The sequence below is a fragment of the Bremia lactucae genome, linkage group LG6, assembly GCF_004359215.1.
Source record: "Bremia lactucae strain SF5 linkage group LG6, whole genome shotgun sequence".
Lineage (NCBI taxonomy): Eukaryota > Oomycota > Peronosporomycetes > Peronosporales > Peronosporaceae > Bremia > Bremia lactucae.
The window spans coordinates 5,998,997-6,014,305 of NC_090615.1; the positions used below are offsets into that span (position 1 = coordinate 5,998,997).

Below are 15,309 nucleotides of genomic sequence, written 5' to 3' on the forward strand. Positions count from 1 at the left end.
CATTTGGTCTTCCTTTTTTGTCTGCGTTCCGTTTCTGCCGGTCCACAGCGTTAGCAATGGAATTTTGCACGAAACGAATTACTGATTCTAGAGCCAGCAGAATTCCTGTGATAACTCATTTGTTTCCTCTTTTTCAGTCGCTTTGTGCGAGCTGCCATGAGATCTATCTCATGTTCGATGTCGATTGCTCCAACATCGACGTCATTCGCGTCATTAGTAACTTCGACGCGTGATGAGCATAAGCCAGAAATGGCTTAGCTTCTGCAAGTCCACCCTCTCTCCCTTTAAATAGAAGATCCCTCTAATTGAATGGGTATGCGTATATGGCATAAGCCATTCACGAAGAGCGGTGTATGCATTGTAGACGCATACACCGAATTGTTGAAGACAAATTCGACCATCGGTAAAAAATTGCTCCAATTCGGATACGATTGTCGAAGTATCTCTTTGAGGACGCCCTTAACGAAGAGCGAAAATAAAGATAGATATGACACAAATTGGGCCCGGTTTCCGTCTATCCATCTGTCTCTGGATGATCAGAAGTTGACACCCGTGTTCCTAGAGATCGAAACACGGATTGCAAATACTGCGCCGTGAACAGTGGATCTCTGTCGAAGTCCAGTTCGCGGGGTAAACTGTGGAGTTTGAATACCGTGTCGATAAAGACACGGGCACAGCCTGGAGCCCGGATCGACCCTGGAACCGCAACAAGATTTACTATCTTGCTAAATATGTCTACAAAAACAAGGATTCCACCGTTTTTGTGATCGTCTTTGGTAAATCCGAAGACGAAGTCCATAGATATGGACTGCCAACATTCTGCCGGAAGTGGTAGAGGTTGAAGAGGTGCGCGGGATGGAAGGCTAGGTTTCACCCATTGACATACCTCGCAAGAACGAATGTACTTGCGCACGAACTGATACTGTGGGGCTAGTAAAAGTCGCGACTTACTGTGAAAAAAGTTTTTTTATTCGACGCCCCACAGCCCACTAGGGCTCTAAGTGACAAATGATAGGTCACTTTTACTTCAAGGTGATGAGGTGTCCCTCATCACCAGGTGCAGAGACACATAATTATTGTGTGTCTGGAGCAACTTTCGTCAAGAGGTTTTCAAATCCTGTTGAGGTTGATGGATCAGTAGGGCGTTGCACCCCTACTGACCCCGACCGTTTTTTGGCGGTCCGCCTCGCTGTTACGATTTCACAACAACGTTGGACCCGCGACCGTTGCCCGTTTGGGCATTTGGTCCATAATTACGTTCAGTACCTCTCGATTGTGGGCGTTGGGCACTACACTCATGAGCGTAGTGTCCTAACTTTTGACAGCGACTGCATTTCTGCAATCGCTTGTTGTTCGAGAAGTGAGGCTTCTCGCTTTCGACATAAGAGAGGTCTATAGGTTCTGGACCTCCCAATTCGTGTAGTCTTGGAGGACGATACGATGACGAACTAGCTTAAGCCTGTCTCAAGCTAAAGTCCTCCTGTTCCGCTACGGATATTGCTTCTTCAAGAGTGTCCAATTTCAAGCGGAACAGGTGGGTCTTTACGGGACCATTTGTAAGACCTTGCATGAACACCGTAATCACCGTGTGTTCATGAACTGGGTTGTATGTGGTATAACTCGGCAAGAGTCGTATGTGCTGCATAAGCGTGAGCATCACGCTTGCCTTGCTTGAGTTTCAGAAGCTCTGAACGAGCTCTGAACTCAGCCCTTGGTGGTTCAAACGTCTGTTTGAGCCGGGCTTTAAAAGCCTCTAGCGACCCAAAGACGTATGGGTCGCGCAACTTAAAGCCTAGTGCCCAAGTTTTGGCACGACCTGCCAAATTTGACTGAGCAAATGCGACTTGCATTTGCTCGTCGACGATGTGACGATCCCATGTGGCATCGTCCAACTCGACAGACCATCTTAAGAGGAAGTCTTCTCCGACTCCCTATACATAGAGATGTCAATCTTTAAGGTTTTGGGACAACGGGTGTGCGTCATCCCAGGTACAGGGGTCTGTACCTGCTGTAACCTCACCGTTCTGCCTGTTGAGAGCCTTGCTGATCAATTAAGGCTACCTTCACCTTCTCCTTCGCCTCGTCAAGTTCATGTTGTATGAATTTGGCGATGGCTGAACGGAGGGCATCTCTGTCCAAACTGGACAGCACAGCCAAGATGGCATCATTCCCTACGGTCGAACTCATTCGTTCGACCGCACTCCTTTCTATTTCACTTAGAAAGAGTAGCTATCACGCGAAACGTGATGCGTATTTCCATTATCATCTAACATGTCCATGTAAGATGATGGAACTGTGGTCTGTGGACGGACCACAAAGGGCTACAGGTGTAACGGGGCACTACCGACTTGTACTGCTTCAGTACAAGTCCACTTCACGTAAACTAGTATGTGCAGAGGAAGACTCTCTTTTTAACACTTACTTTTAGAGAATTAAAATAAAACTGAATATAATTAAGTTCTTCTGTTTCTATCTAGAAAAATACTAACTTAATCATAAACTAATACAAAACATGTAATAAAGTCGTTTCTGTGCTTACGGACCGCGGAGAAAGTAGATATAATGGCTTATATCTCCCAATGGACAAGCTTTTAGACTATTTTTATGCAACGTAATATTCTCCAAATATTATCTACCTTTTAGATAATATATTAATTAACAACCTTTTAGTGTTAACTTCATGCATCGATACACCCCGTTACAAGTAGATAATTGAAGGGTGTGGCTGTACCGTTACTCACTTAATTTAAGGAGGGAACCGGTATCGCCACAGGCACCATTTGGTATTGTCACAACCCTTCCCCTGCTTTTTGAAAGTAATTTAAAACTACAAATTTATGACAACAAGAGTCATTTTACTACATCGCAAAATCAACAGTTCTTTCTTTCCATCTTCTATTTCTTGAAGGCGTATTTAGATCCCCCTTTTTTGGCCTTTTGGTGCAAATTCTATTATTGGTTGATAGAAGTGTAAATCAACTCCGCCAATCGTTATTTTTACAAGACACAATCTGGCGTCGCGTAAGGAGGCGCCATACATAGTTTGTTATTAATATAATAAAGTCAGTGGTAGGAAGAAGATTGTTTCGTAGGAAGTTAATTTATCAATACAGCTTTACTTTTTCCCTATTCTAAAGCCTTCGAATATACCTTTAGTCATAGCTAGTTAAACCTTCCTCTGCACGTTGTGTACGTGAAGTAGTCGAGACGGTATAAAGATTTCGAAAAGTCATCAGCACCCCACCTTCACTGTAATCAGTGTAGTAGTGCTTCCTGTACTAGCGAATTGCAATTTCTTACCGTTATCGTTAAGTCGGTATTTACATACGGCGGGTATTTTAATAGGTTTTAATCGGTTACTTTAATTTTATAAGTATCTTAAATCATTTTTTACTTTTTTTATTTTATGTTGGATGATTAGGTATAATTGTAAACAGGGGCTCCATTATAATAGTTCGTATAATTAAAAATGCTCAATTTCCATTACAAAGCTTAAAATTTTAACGACACGATTTTTTTAGAATTATTAACTGGCAATGCATTTCAAAAAGTCAAAAAGAAAAAAACAGGAAAAGAGAAGCCCAGTCTCGCAATTCTACGCATCTCGTATCTCCTGATACATGGCATGCTCACCATTAGGTTTCGTCTCACGGGCGCGTTTGGTCTGTGCCACAATGTAATCCATAAAGAAGCCAAAACCCACTTGAATCGGAACCACAAGCGGCAACAACACTGTCTCCAGCATTGTATTATACCTTGGAGCCACACCATTTGCCAACACGCGCAAGATGAAAACCATTGGGTCATTCGTGATACTAAAAAGCCCGTCGCTCACGCCATTAATTAGCGACTGCGCCACTTTGTCGGGATGCACCAATTCACTCACGCCTTCAATGGTTTTGGTCTCGGAAGGTTTTGTGCGGTTTTCTTCCACGTAGCCAGGAGTGTCAATGTTGCCCGGGTAAAAGATACTCACACGAATGCCATAGAGCTTCAGCTCGTTCCGTAGCGACTCGGCCAGTCCCCGTAGCGCATACTTTGTCGCCGCGTATTGGGCATAGCCAATCCATGAGATCAGACCGAGACCGGAGCTTATGAGCACAATCTGTCCACCTTCGCCTCCTTCTTCCGAGCGCTGGGCCATCGCCGGCAGTGCTGCTTTAATCGCGTGGAGCGTTCCAAAGTAATTAACGTCCATGATCTTCTTGTGCAGACTAATGTCTTGCTCTAGAAAGTAACCAGGGGCTGCGAATCCCGCAGAGCAGATCACGTGGTCCGTTGCACGGCCGTGGAACTGGTTGGCAGCATCCACAGCTTTCTGAACGCTCGGGAAATCCGTGACATCGCACGAATGAATGAAGACGCCAGCGTCGGGATTCTTACGGACGCCTTCAATCTCTTTCTTGGACGTTTCCAGTTTATTCAAACCGCGTGCGATAATGGAGACCTTGGCACCTTGTTTCGCGTACTTTTTCGCTAGTGCTAGACCTAGACCAGAGCTACCACCAGTAATGAACACGTGCTTGCCATCGACTTTAAAGCCAGGAGCCAAGAGTTTGGTCACCACTAGCGACTGCAATAGAAGGTTTAATGGACTATGGATATTGATAAAGGGGGTTCGAGATAATACGTACGGCGATGCAGATGCCGACGAGAACGCTGGTGATGATGATGGTGATCCACCAGATGGAGTCCATTCTTTTTAAGGGATCAAAATTATTTATATATTTGGCTGGGTAGGATGCCCCCACTTGCAACTGCCTCTTTTTCAGGGCCAGAAATAACCATCTCTTAGTTTAGACATTTTTAATGACCTATTATTGGTCGCAGCATTGGGCACACTTTATTTTTTTAGCTGTTTTAATCTGCCAATCATCAGTTGCCAACGCGCTTCTTCAAAATTTCTAAAATACTCAATTCTAATTAGGTATTTATCTTCTTCCAGTATTATTTTTAAAATGAAGCGTAAATTGCCAAGTTTCACAAGTCAATTCATACATTTTCGTGAAGCAAATGCTTGAAATTATTTATTAAACGACATTTCGCCCGCACTCTGCTTCAGCACATACCTCTAAGTTGATGCCTTAATGACGCGAATGTATAAATAATGTAAGAGTCTCGATAGAGCCCTTAAGCTGTAAACAATTTTTAGCATTGGAATACCAAAGAATTACCTGAATCTGCCTTTCCATTCTCCCCCATCTGGGTTCCAGATCATGATCTGAGACAAAATTTTGGCGATGGTCGACTACGCGCCAGCTTTCTACAGAGCAAGAGCTTGTTTAAATAAGAACGATCTTTCATCACGCAAACTTCTACGACAATACATGCAAGAAGTCTGCTCCAAGAGAAACTTTAATTTCCCAGGATTTTTTATTGTACACTTTAGACTGAAAGCGTGGCTTTAATCGTTAACTTTTGTAAGACGTCGTCTATTTTATATTAAAAATAACACTGAAGGCCGAAAATGTCCTTAGGGCATGTTACAGCAGATTGCAAAAACGGGAAAATGGGATGACGAAAATTTTAAATGCTAATCATTAGAATCGTATCGGATTCTTAAATCTACCCTTTCAAGAATGGCAGATCTGTGGGTGTCCGTGCTCAGTGCCAGCGTTCTCCTCGGCATCTGTACCGCCGTACGTATAATCTCGAAGCCCCTTTATCAATATTCATGGTCCATTTAACCTTCTATTGCAGTCGCTTGTGGTGACCAAACTCTTGGCTCCTGGCTTCAAAGTCGATGGCAAGCACGTGTTCATTACTGGTGGTAGCTCTGGTCTAGGTCTAGCACTAGCGAAAAAGTACGCGAAACAAGGTGCCAAGGTCTCCATTATCGCACGCAGTTTAAATAAACTGGAAACGTCCAAGAAAGAGATCGAAGACGTCCGTAAGAATCCCGACGCTGGCGTCTTCATTCATTCGTGCGATGTCACGGATTTCCCGAGCGTTCAGAAAGCTGTGGATGCTGCCAACCAGTTCCACGGCCGTGCAACGGACCACGTGATCTGCTCTGCGGGATTCGCAGCCCCTGGTTACTTTCTAGAGCAGGACATTAGTCTCCACAAGAAGATCATGGACGTTAATTACTTTGGAACGCTCCACGCGATCAAAGCAGCACTGCCGGCGATGGCCCAGCGCTCGGAAGAAGGAGGCGAAGGTGGACAGATTGTGCTCATAAGCTCCGGTCTCGGTCTGATCTCATGGATTGGCTATGCCCAATACGCGGCGACAAAGTATGCGCTACGGGGACTGGCCGAGTCGCTACGGAACGAGCTGAAGCTCTATGGCATTCGTGTGAGTATCTTTTACCCGGGCAACATTGACACTCCTGGCTACGTGGAAGAAAACCGCACAAAACCTTCCGAGACCAAAACCATTGAAGGCGTGAGTGAATTGGTGCATCCCGACAAAGTGGCGCAGTCGCTAATTAATGGCGTGAGCGACGGGCTCTTTAGTATCACGAATGACCCAATGGTTTTCATCTTGCGCGTGTTGGCAAATGGTGTGGCTCCACGGTATAATACAATGCTGGAGACAGTGTTGTTGCCGCTTGTGGTTCCGATTCAAGTGGGTTTTGGCTTCTTTATGGATTACATTGTAACACAGAATAAACGTGCCCATAAGACGAAACCTAAAAGCCAGTGACACCTTTGTCTTGAAAGCAGTGCCTGAAGCTCGATTCGTTTGTCGTCGGCTAATTTTGTACATTTTCATGATTTTTTGGTGAAGTTTCGGCTAATTCTTGTTATAAACTTCATTGATAAAATCGTTCATCTCACCGATAGCCTCAAATCTAACGGGCCATGTTCTATTTCACTGAATTTGAAGAGATAAACTTATTTTTGCAATCGACAATGATGTGCTTTCGACGAGATATAGTTAATTAATGTATCCACTTATTAATAGTGGCAATAATGGAGCTCGCCTGTCGGCAGCAACCTTTTAATTCTGCACCAGAGCTTCGACCATCCTCTTGAAGCGGATCATAGATTACGTTCATGGACGACCAGTCTTTTCGCAAAAATCCAATTCTTAAAATGTTTAGCTATGCGCTAATTTTTTTTGCTACAAATCTTGCCCGCAAAAGATTCGCCCGCAGACTGGGAAGGCTGGGTTGCATAATTACACATTGATGTTTTAATCATTAATGCTGGGTTTAATAATCAAACATTAAAGTTTCAATCATCAATGTTTAATTTTGCAACCCACCGCTCGGGAGCCAAAAAAGGGGAAAGTTGAATTATAAGAAATATTATTGGAATCTAGCCCGCAATCGAATGTCGGTATCCTGGCGACAATCTAAAAAGAGCCAGCAGCTGAGAGTCGACTAATCAGGAATGTAGTCATTATCTAGAAGTGCCCAACTTCTGGAATGTGCGCTCACTCGTACATCTTATATGTCAAGGTGATATACATAAAACTCGGAAAAAATCTCGAAAAGAGTTGAGTAAATTTGAAACGAGTATGGAAACTACTTAACCTAACAATCGCTTTAAGATATGTTGGATTATTAAAATGGCATCCAACCAATTTAGCAGATTTCCTGTGGAAGTTTCTGCCAATTCTTGTTATAAATTTTATTAAGGGAATCCTTAATCTCACCAATAGCCTCAAATCTAACGGCCATGTTCTATTTCACTGAATTTTAAGAGATAAATTTATTTTTGCAATCGACAATGATGAGCTTTTGACGAGGTATAGTTAATTGATGTATCCACTTATATATAGTGGCAATAATGGAGCTCGCCTGTCGGCAGCAACCTTTGATTTCTGCACCAGAGCTTCGACCATCCTCTTGAAGCGGATCATAGACTACGTTCATGGACGACCAGTCTTTTCGCAAAAATCCAATTCTTAATCTGTTTAGCTATGCGCTAATTTTTTTTGCTACAAATCTTGCCCGCAAAAGATTCGCCTCAGACTGGGAAGGCTGGGTTGCATAATTAAACATTGATGTTTTAATCATCAATGCTGGGTTTAATAATCAAACATTAAAGTTTCAATCATCAATGTTTAATTTTGCAACCCACCGCTCGGGAGCCAAAAAAGGGGAAAGTTGAATTATAAGAAATATTATTGGAATCTAGCCCGCAATCGAATGTCGGTATCCTGGCGACAATCTAAAAAGAGCCAGCAGCTGAGAGTCGACAAATCAGGAATGTAGTCATTATCTAGAAGTGCCCAACTTCTGGAATGTGCGCTCACTCCTACATCTTAGATGTCAAGGTGATATACATAAAACTCGGAAAAATCTCGAAAAGAGTTGAGTAAATTTGAAACGAGTATGGAAACTACTTAACCTAACAACCAGTTTAGCAGATTTCCTGTGGAAGTTTCTGCCAATTCTTGTTATAAATTTTATTAAGGAAATCCTTAATCTCACCAATAGACTGAATTTTAAGAGATAAATTTATTTTTGCAATCGACAATGATGAGCTTTTGACGGGTTGCATAATCAAATATTGATGTTTTAATCATCAATGCTGGGTTCCATAATCAAACATTAAAGTTTCAATCATCAATGTTTAATTCTGCAACCCACCAGCCATTCGTCGTGATGTCACGCTGCTAAAAAAGGGGAAAGTTGAATTAAAAGAAAAACATATTGTGATTGAGCCCGCAATCGCTCACTCCTTCGAGGACAGTATCCTGACGACAATCTAAAAAGAGCCACCAGCTGAGAGTAAACAAATCAGGTATGTAGTCTTTATCAGTCCCACAAAGTTGGGCACTTCCAGGAAGCCTCATTCTCCATCTTGCAGCGTGCAACCAACTCTCCGAGAGCTTTACGATGAAATTTATTTCAATTCTCTTCCTGTCGTCGCTATTAAGCCAGGCTAATGCTATCCCGACTTCTAATGAGGTGCTCGCTGGAATCAATGCGTATCGAACCTCAATAGGTTTTCCTCGCGCTTGCAGGAATGACATAGTGGCGAATGGTGCACAAGGAGCGGTCGAAGCGCAGTTCATTAAGTTCTATGGTGGTAACTTCGATATCGCCCAACAAATAGACATTAACCTTTCAGGTTTAGACGTGGTTACCAGTACAATCAATTACTATAGTGATCCAGAAAGTGCCGGTGCGGTGGTGAAGGAATGGCTTCTTACCAACAATGCGACCATTTTGGAAACGGAAGTTTTGTTTGGTTTCGGTACAGTAACTCCCGATAATCAAGCTTATAAACTTCTGGAGCGAGAAAAAAAAAACGGTGGTACGGCTTCTCTTTCTTCGTTCCGTAGTTTATTTTCCGTTCTTCTCGTTAGCAGTCGTAATGCCCAATGCCCGTAAAACTTGTAATACAATTTTACTTGAGGAGACCTTTAGTTAACGATTTGTTTCATCAGATTTTAAGTTTTGCATAGTTGAACGCAATCAAGTTTATCACTGATGAGTGTTTTGACGAATATTAGTTTGTTTGACGTTGCAATTGCTTCTAGTGGCAAGTATGCAGCTCGCGTGTCAGACAGCAACCTCCTTCTATTCCTGCATTCCTACGCTTCATTGAAAATGCCCATGGACAACAAGGAGACTCTACTTTTGCTGTCAAAGGCATCAATAAAGTAGACGAAAGAGAAGGTGGAGAAGTTAAAAGCCTATAACTTTTTGCTTGCATGTGAAAAATTGTCACCGTGTGCCTTCTCGCCGCAGCATTGGTGGTTTATCTAAGGCCATCATTATACGGCGACAAGATCTCGTCATTGGCAAGTAAAAAGTATCCAGTGAACAACACTCGTTGCTTATCAGTTTTGGATGCCTTTCGTTTCTATTGCTGATGCGCATGACCATCGTATACTACATCCAAGTCGATTCGTCGAGCGTAAGTATCTCGCAACACCTTGAACAGTAGTGGTCCAGGGATTTTGATCTGCACAGCACATAAGCTGGCTCTACGGAAACGCTCCGTCACTTCGTTTTAATGGATTTACTACGTTTTAATGGATTTACTACCAGGCTTGCGCATCACAAGTGTCCACGTCTGGTTGCGCTAGTGAGTGAATGACAAGTATCTTCTTCCAAGCGCGATCAAGCAACTGATCTTAACCGTATTAATCATCACATCAAGTACCTTGTATCCGATTGTGTTGCTTCCATGCCCAAGAAATATGCAGCAAGACCTCTTCGCGTTAAACTTGCGCGTTTCGAGACGTAATCCGGTGTTCCAAACACGCACAGGTGAGTCCGGGCTTCTTCTTCGAGCTGTCGTAAGCTCCGCATTCCTCGCGCACTATACGACCGCTTCTCTCGTCACAACCCACACGATGAGCTCGAAAAGCGCCCTCTGTTGCTGCTACATCTTGTGCTTCTTATGAAGCTTCTCCTTTACGTCCATCATTTTCACGTCAGCGGAAGTCTCGATGATAAGCAACGAGCGTCTCTTACTTTGCCGGCAGGTTGCCCAGTAACACTATTATCTGGCCTTTGTTTAGGGTGTCTCTTACTGTTTCCATACTCTAAACAAGCTCATCGAAGCGGTCGATGTGGACTACCATGTCACCGCCTCTTATTTTAATCCACAGAGCAAGTACTCCCGTATTTAACGAGGGGTGTATTGTTTGAAGACGCGCTAATATGTGAAGGACTATATCAGCGCGAACGATTTTGTGCGATTTTACTCAGTAGTAACTCATACTGTTAGGTCAAATGCCGCGCGTGATTCATAGGTTTTATCCTTACACTCGCGGAGATTGTGGATGCACTTCGGATGGCTAACACGTATGATGGTTGATGTAATGGGTTAAAGCTGCCCTAATGTTACACAATCCCCACTTGGTCTACTTAGAGGATGGCCAATTACTAAATTAAAGTAATTAGACTTAGCACTCGTGTAAGTCGTCCAAGTTTTTCTTTCGCCCGATCGATAGCTCGCTTCGACGCGTCAGCATTGAGAATGTACTGCTGGCAGACGGCGAATTGTCGAACAATTTGGCGGATATCTCTAATACGTTTCGTGATCACTGGGGCTCGATCCTGGGAGACCCGAAGAGTACTAGGGGTCAGCTGCCTGACCCAAGCGAGCACATGATACATCATCTGCTTCACACTATCCACAAGACACTTTCGGACGAGGAGGCATCAGTGCTAAACGCTCCTGTTACTGCGAGTGACCTAGCGGCATCTATTCGGAAGATGCGTGCCCACTCAGCCCCTGGCCTGGATGGTTTCACAGCAGCTTTTTATCAAGTTGCACCAGATGTGTTCGGAGACTGCCTCGAGATCGTTTTTAATTATCAATTGACTCGGGGTGAACTTCTCCCGTGTCAGCGCCAGTCTGCCATCAGTCTACTACACAAGAAAGGCGAACGTGCCAACCCTGGCAACTACCGACCGATTGCGCTCATGGGTGTTGATGTGAAAGCCCTGTCGAAAGTGCTTGCTTTTCGTCTTCAGTTGTACTTGCCCAAACTTGTGCACCCTGACCAAAAAGCTTTTGTGAAAGGACGGTCAATGCACCAGCACGTTCGGTTTCTATCGGATCTACAGAACCTTATTACAAAGTGGGACACAGATGGATATGCTGTTTTTCTCGATTTCGAAAAGGCGTATGACCGGGTTAATTGGCATTTCATGTTCAAGATTCTCGACGGGATGGGTTGTGGTGGACAGTTCTTACGTTGGGTGAAGCTCCTGTATACCCGACCTGTAGCGCGTCTCCTGATCAATGGTCATGTACAAGAGGCCATTCACCCCACACGTGGTGTCAAACAAGGCGATCCACTTTCAGCATTGTTATTTCTTCTAGTAATAGAACCGCTTGGAAACCTGCTTCGGCAACATGATGAACATGGAATCTGCCTTACAGACGACTTCACGGTTACCAGTGTTTTTTTTGCAGATGATTCGACGCTTCTCAGTAATTCGAGTGCTGGAGTCCAAGCACAGCTTAGACTCGTGGATGAATTCTGCCAAGGGTCAGGTGCGAAGCTTAACAGGACCAAGTGCGTGTTGATGAGCCTCAACCGGTCGCGGGTCGCGCCTTCCATGGATGACCTACAGTCACTGGGTTTCGATGACACGGTGAAATACCTTGGTATTCTCTTTGGCCAGCGCAATACCAGTGATGATATTATCAGTTTTCTTGACCAGCGTTTCTATGATGGTTTTAAAATGTGGCATCGTCGAGCGCGTACGATTGATGGACGCCTTCTACTCGCGCAGACTATGGTGTTGTCGCGCCTTTGGCACTACACCATGCACGTCGTCGTTCCCGATCGCCTACTGAAACAATGGCAAGCCGCTCTACATCGCTTTGTGCTCGGTAGAAAGTATGAACGCGGTGAGAGGTACTTTCAACTGGTACCGAATGAAATCCTGCACAAACGTCGAGATAAAGGCGGACTCCAGCTCCCCAACATCAGCGACCTAGTGCAGCGGCAACGTATACAAACGCTTTTACGGTTTGTACACGATGTTAACCCAATAAACTGCAATTGGACCACGCCGGGGCTTCGACTCATTGCCGGTTTCTTTCCAGACTGGGGACCACAAAGTCCGCTCGATTTCTTGACGGTAAATCCCCGGCGCCACGGCTTCGATCTCAACTGGACCAGCCTACCGACGTGGTGGCGCATTACTTGGCGCAATTGGTTTGAACTCCGATGGCCAGTGACTTGGCATGACATCGCACACGCCACAAGACTCGAGTACGCGATGCAAGAGCCGATCTGGTTTCACGGGGATCCGATCTTTCAGTACGAACCTAAGTCGCGAGTTCCTGGCCAACTCACTTCCCGCCGCAGTTTGTGCATGGTGGCAGAGCCACAGCGTAGTTTCCGTCGTCACATGGCACGTGCGTTTCGAATACGTGCCCTTGCCGACGTGCTTGATGGTGACGGTCATTGGCCTTCTGAAGCAAATTTTGCAGAGACTCACATTGACTACAGCTATGCTGCGGTCCACCCGTACAAGCAGTTCCGGTGGCTCAAGACTCTCTATCGTGAACTATTGCAAGTGTTTCTTAGGATTGCGACCTTATGCGGAACACCTGTGAATAGTGCGATTTCACGTACGTCAAGGATTTCTGCACCCTATGTGGGTGTACTAGTCAACGGCCGGGTACACGTCGCACCTGATGTTTCCCGCTTGGCACTTCTACATTTAATTCAGAAACCAAGTACACACATCAGACCCCACCCGATTACGTTACACGACAACAGAACATCCGACGGGGAAGTAACGCGATTTATACAATTGCGCAAACGACTTCGACAGCTACTTCTACCAATTTTTGATGACCTTCAATTTCGTGTGGCCTTCCGATTGCTTCCAGTTCGCTCTCGTTTCTCTTTCCTGTCGGTGACAGATCCCGACATTATATACTGTCCGAAAGACGGTTGTGCTTTGGTCGAGACTGAACGCCATTTGTTTTTCGAATGCACTTTGGCTGCTGCTCTGTGGACGTGCATTAGCCATGATTGGAAAGTTTTTTTCCGGAAAAAACCGAGCTGGTATGCTATCGCTCTCGGGCGTCCGCCGTGTCTCTTTGACAAGTGGGCGACCGATCGATCCGGAATCGAGGACATGTGGCATATCCTACGTTCTGTTACTCTTCACCTGCTATGGACTGAACGCAACAGTCGAATTTTCAATAAAAGTCGACCGATGCCACCCATTCCGGCTTTGCGGGTGATTTACACCACTTTCAGTGCCCATATTCGCGCCTGCTTTCGCCGAAATTATGATGATCTACAACAAACTTCGCTTCGCCGGCTGCTACATGAGCTCAAGCGAACTCCGTCTTTAGGAGGGTTTATGCAGCAAAATGCTACGCTCTTTCAAGTCCGATTTCTGGATTAACAGCTGTCTTACTGTACTGCCGGAAAAAGCTTACATATTGACGCCTTGCATCCCAGCCCATGCAAGTATTAACACACTCGATGTCCAACAATGCCCAACACACCTTTGTTCGTCGTCAAGATCGAAACACTGTATTTTAAAATTATTTAGACGAGGTAAATAAGAAGTGGTCGTATTATTAATAATATTTTAATACAGACACCCTAACACCTTAGCACTCGTGTAACGGGGTGAATCGTTACATGAAATTAACACTTAAAGGTTGTTAATTAAGATATTATCTAAAAGGTAGATAATGTTTGGAGGATATTACTTTATATAGTAATGTTCAGAATTCTTATCCATAAATAGGTATAGGCCATTATCTATATTTATTCCGCAGACTAATCAACTGTAGATGTAAACAAAAGAGAGACACACATAAGATAAGATAAGATAAGATAAGATAAGAAGATTGCATGTTTAGTGTTAGTTTATAATTAAGTTAGAAGTTAACAGATAGAAAGAAGAGATACTTAATTATATTAACACAGTTTTCATTTTACCCTCTTTAAGCTAGTTACCTTAAAGAGAAGTCTTCCTCTGCACGTACTAGTGTACGTGAAATTAAGTAAAGCACCACTCGCAACTAAAGCAGTGCGAAGTGGACTTGTACTGAAGCAGTACAAGTCGTAGTGCCCCGTTACAGTGGGCTATAGCGACCTTACCCAACACACCAAGTACTCTATTAAAATATCGTCACGGGAGTGGTAATCCGGCTTCACGTGCGCACTTACTAAGCAGATAGTAGTTTTCAAATTGATTTATACTTTATCGTATTGAACATATTTAACTTTTTTTATTAATCAAAAATGTCATCTCTATAGATAACACTAATATGTATTGGCGAGCGAGAGCGTGGCCGCATTACGACGTGTCCGCCTACACTTAGAAGCACTTGAGATCCTTCCCACGATCCGCATCTCTGCGTGTCTGCGTGAGGATGAGCCTCAATGTTGATTGGGCTCATTTCCCCACCTCTCCGAACATCATCGGGAGTTGGCAGGGCAAATGGCGCAGGGACTTGGTGAACAAGCCCTGGCCAGGCTTCTGGGCAGTCCTCCTGAGCAACATGTTGCTTAGCTGGAGCAGTTTGAAGCATTCGTGCTCGGGCAGCGGAGAGCCGCGTCTGGGGCACAGAGCCATGGCGCGGCGGAGTCCGTCACTCAGACTCAGGATGGGCTGAGGCATGAGCAGGCTCGGAGCGAGGCTCGCAACCGGACTGTTGAGACGCTCACTTCCCGGCCGCATCAGCCGAGGCCAATTGGGATGGACCCAGCCAATTCGATGGAACTGCAGCGCGCACGATTGTCTACTGGCTTTTAGCCGTGGAGCAATGCGGTGTCACCCAGCTCATCGAGGACGACAGCCAAATGGTGTCGTACGCCATGTCGCATCTGCGCGGCAAGGCCTTGGAGTGGGCTTACTCGGCGCTTATGGCGGACAGAAAGGTGTTCCCTTCATAAGCGATC

The 15,309-nt window shown here is 44.7% G+C and overlaps 3 protein-coding genes across 3 annotated transcripts; 2 read left to right on the forward strand and 1 right to left on the reverse strand.

Annotated features, from left to right (window-relative positions):
- Positions 1–3,595: 3,595 nt before the first annotated feature.
- CCR75_000925 (uncharacterized protein) lies at positions 3,596–4,697 on the reverse strand (the record flags this gene model as incomplete). Its single annotated transcript, XM_067959030.1, has 2 exons — positions 3,596–4,573; positions 4,635–4,697. 2 exons carry the CDS (start codon positions 4,695–4,697, stop codon positions 3,596–3,598), a joined length of 1,041 nt encoding a protein of 346 aa, XP_067818495.1.
- An 882-nt stretch (positions 4,698–5,579) lies between these two features.
- Positions 5,580–6,648, forward strand: CCR75_000924 (uncharacterized protein; the record flags this gene model as incomplete). Its single annotated transcript, XM_067959029.1, has 2 exons — positions 5,580–5,639; positions 5,701–6,648. The coding sequence occupies 2 exons, from the start codon at positions 5,580–5,582 to the stop codon at positions 6,646–6,648; spliced, it is 1,008 nt and encodes a 335-aa protein (XP_067818494.1).
- Positions 6,649–8,794: 2,146 nt separating this feature from the next.
- Positions 8,795–9,292, forward strand: CCR75_000923 (uncharacterized protein; the record flags this gene model as incomplete). Its single annotated transcript, XM_067959028.1, has 1 exon — positions 8,795–9,292. The coding sequence occupies one exon, from the start codon at positions 8,795–8,797 to the stop codon at positions 9,290–9,292; it is 498 nt and encodes a 165-aa protein (XP_067818493.1).
- Between the last annotated feature and the right edge of the window lie 6,017 nt (positions 9,293–15,309).